General features: G+C 47.0%; 1 protein-coding gene across 1 annotated transcript; it reads left to right on the plus strand.

Annotated features, from left to right (window-relative positions):
* Window positions 1-1,271: 1,271 nt before the first annotated feature.
* rps14 (ribosomal protein S14) lies at window positions 1,272-1,877 on the plus strand. The gene is made up of 3 exons (XM_037687194.1): window positions 1,272-1,430; window positions 1,500-1,661; window positions 1,766-1,877. The coding sequence occupies exons 1-3, from the start codon at window positions 1,282-1,284 to the stop codon at window positions 1,860-1,862; spliced, it is 408 nt and encodes a 135-aa protein (XP_037543122.1). The 5' UTR covers window positions 1,272-1,281; the 3' UTR covers window positions 1,863-1,877.
* Window positions 1,878-3,016: the final 1,139 nt, after the last annotated feature.

Genomic DNA, 3,016 nt, shown 5'->3' on the forward strand with positions numbered 1-3,016 from the left:
GTCTCCAGTCCATCACAGGGACACCTGGACAGGTCTCCAGTCCATCAAAGACAAATAATTCTAAATATATAAATATAAAAGTAAACAGACTTCAGCCATAGTACATTAACCTTTAACTCTACTTGAAATACAGACTTCAGTTATTTTAACCATATTGTTCTAACATTTGTTATATTTTCTAAACTTAACCTAATATGAAATATACAGAGTTCAGTCTTAACCATATTGATTCATGTTTAGTAAATCTTTAAGTTTCAAAACCAGTGCAAACCTGCACAAAACCTCTTCTGAGCTGTAATTAATAAACCATAAAGTGTCTCATTTAGATCTGGCTCCAGATGTTTCTCGTCTCTTCAACCTGTTAAAAGATAAATTACATAAAGTTTGTTGAACAACTTGTCTCTAAGTTTTAGTTTAATGTGAGAAATAACAGTTTCCTTTGAGCTGCAGCTGCATCAGAGCTTCTAACATTTGTTGTTTCATGGTGAAGTTGTGGAGCTGCTTTATCACAGAAAATAAATGTACATGAAGGAATAACGTACGTTGGATCCATCGTATTAAAATAAATCTGAACCCGTCACTGAGCTGTCTCATCATGAATCCTTTGTGATGGAGATGGAACTCCTCACAGCCTTTGGACAATCAGTTTGTTGCAGAGTTCACTGGTCGCTGCTTCGCTTTCATCTTCCGTGAATTTTGTCTTATTTCCAAAAAACTGTACCGCAGTTTTATTTTATGCTTCTTGTAAACAGCTGTGCTCTTGTTCAGCTCGGTCCTCCCCCAGAACCTTGTAGGATCTGAAATGATTTTTAAAGAAGCAGCAGCGAGTTGAATCGTGTTGTCTCCCTCCTCCGTGCTAGCAGGCTCCATTCAGATAAAGAGAGCTGGCTAACTAGCTGCAGTACGGTGGCCTGCACGGCTCAATTCTACAGCGGCTGAACGGGGAGTAGGAGCAGAAAAAATATCAAACTTAGATCCATTTTAAAATCGATTCTTGGACCTTTAGAAACGATTCAGAATCTCCAGGACTGAGAATCTAGATTCAGAGAAAAATCCATTTTTTTCTGCCCCCCTGATTCAGACGTCAGTATTTTTCTGTTTAATGATGTGCATCACCTGAATGACCCAAGTATCAATAATCAATAGTTTGATTTCAGAATCGATTCTAGAGCACAAAGTTCTGGTATTGATAGTATCCATATGTTTGTATCGATCCTGATGGACCTGTCTTTAGTTGGGTTGTGCTCTTCACCCTCACTGACCTCCTCTTCCTCCGCAGACATGGCTCCCCGTAAAGGAAAGGAGAAGAAGGAGGAGCAGGTCATCAGTCTGGGCCCTCAGGTGGCTGAAGGAGAGAACGTGTTCGGCGTGTGTCACATCTTCGCCTCCTTCAACGACACCTTCGTCCACGTCACCGACCTCTCCGGGAAGTAGGTCCCCCCGACACTCTGATTAGTCTGTTTCCAGGGAAACGATCTGATTGGTGTGTGCGTTTCCAGGGAAACGATCTGCCGTGTGACGGGCGGCATGAAGGTGAAAGCGGACCGTGACGAGTCGTCTCCGTACGCCGCCATGTTGGCGGCTCAGGACGTAGCTCAGCGCTGCAAGGAGCTGGGCATCACGGCGCTGCACATCAAGCTGCGGGCCACCGGAGGAAACAGGTACCTGTGGGGTCGGAGCCGCTTCCTGTGGGGTCGGAGCCGCTTCCTGTGGGGTCGGAGCCGCTTCCTGTCGCAGCTCACCTGTCTTTCTGTCTGTCTTTCAGGACCAAGACTCCTGGACCCGGAGCTCAGTCCGCCCTCAGAGCTCTGGCTCGATCCGGGATGAAGATCGGACGCATCGGTACGTTCACCCCTCTGTGAGGCCCGGTTCTGAAGGTCCAGTCCTCGAGGGGACCAGATAACAGCCAGTACACGGATCCATTAGCAGCTGGGTTCTACTGGTTTACACCAGGGGCCAAAATTGAAACCTTTTTCAAACTAAGAACCAGTTTGAGAATCTCCATGAAGTCGTCAGATACCAGCATCTTCTCTGGTCCCAGGTTCCTCAACCAGTGTGTGACTGGTCTCATGACGTTCTGTTGTGCTTTCAACATCAACTGAAACATTAAAGACGTGAAGCATTTAACATTTAAAGTAACATCTTGGGCCTTGAGTCTGACATGTGGTTTACACTAAAACCAGTTCAGAACCATGTCTTGACTGCCTGGACTCCCGTCCAGACCTGGACCTCAGACTGGTCTGACTCTGGTCTCAGAGGTTAGGTTCTGGTCCATCCCGACTGGATAGGACTCATCAACAGAAACGACCTGCAGGTTGGGTTTGGTTCTGCTGGTCTCGTTTAACCCCCAACCCCCGGGACTGATCACACAAAGACCTGGTTCTGGATTCGGTCAGAGTGGGTTTTGTTAAGTCTCAGTTGGCTGGCCCGTCAGAACCCGGATCAGGCTCGGAACACCAGATGTGTTTCAGCAGAGAGGCGGGCCATGTGGTTCTGCTTCATTTGGACCTGTGGACAGGTGTTCTGTTTCTGAAACCACGGGCCCGTTCCAGAACCTCACAACTTTGGCCTGCTCCCTTCAGAGAGACGGAGCTACCCCAGCCCTGTGTGGAGCAGAGGGAGGGGCCAAAGGGCAGAGGGAGGGGCAGGTTGAGGCATTTCACCTTTCTCACCCCATTTTCAATCGATCTGGCAACCTTCCATCGCGTGCTCGCCTTCTCTAACCTCTGCACCACCGCTCCGCCTTTCAGTTTAACTGTCTGTTTGTTGTGAAAGGTTGACTTCCTGTTTGTTGTTGTGAACAGCTGACATTTTGTTTGTTGTTGTGAACAGCTGACTTCCTGTTTGTTGTTGTGAACAGCTGACATTTTGTTTGTTGTTGTGAACAGCTGACCTCCTGTTTGTTGTTGTTGTGAAAGGCTGACTTCCTGTTTGTTGTTGTGAATGGCTGACTTCCTGTTTTTGTGAAAGGCTGACTTCCTGTTTGTTGTTGTTGTGAACGGCTGACTTCCTGTTT

The sequence above is a fragment of the Nematolebias whitei genome, chromosome 14, assembly GCF_014905685.2.
Source record: "Nematolebias whitei isolate Nwh7 chromosome 14, NemWhi1, whole genome shotgun sequence".
Classification (NCBI taxonomy): domain Eukaryota; kingdom Metazoa; phylum Chordata; class Actinopteri; order Cyprinodontiformes; family Rivulidae; genus Nematolebias; species Nematolebias whitei.

What these genes read in the sequence shown, in the direction of transcription:
- rps14 (XM_037687194.1), top strand. Translation starts at nt 1,282, where the DNA reads ATGGCTCCCCGTAAAGGAAAGGAGAAGAAGGAGGAGCAGGTCATCAGT. An exon ending in GTCACCGACCTCTCCGGGAA is followed by an intron (nt 1,431 to 1,499) that starts GTAGGTCCCCCC and finishes GTGCGTTTCCAG; the next exon opens with GGAAACGATCTGCCGTGTGA. An exon ending in CGGGCCACCGGAGGAAACAG is followed by an intron (nt 1,662 to 1,765) that starts GTACCTGTGGGG and finishes TCTGTCTTTCAG; the next exon opens with GACCAAGACTCCTGGACCCG.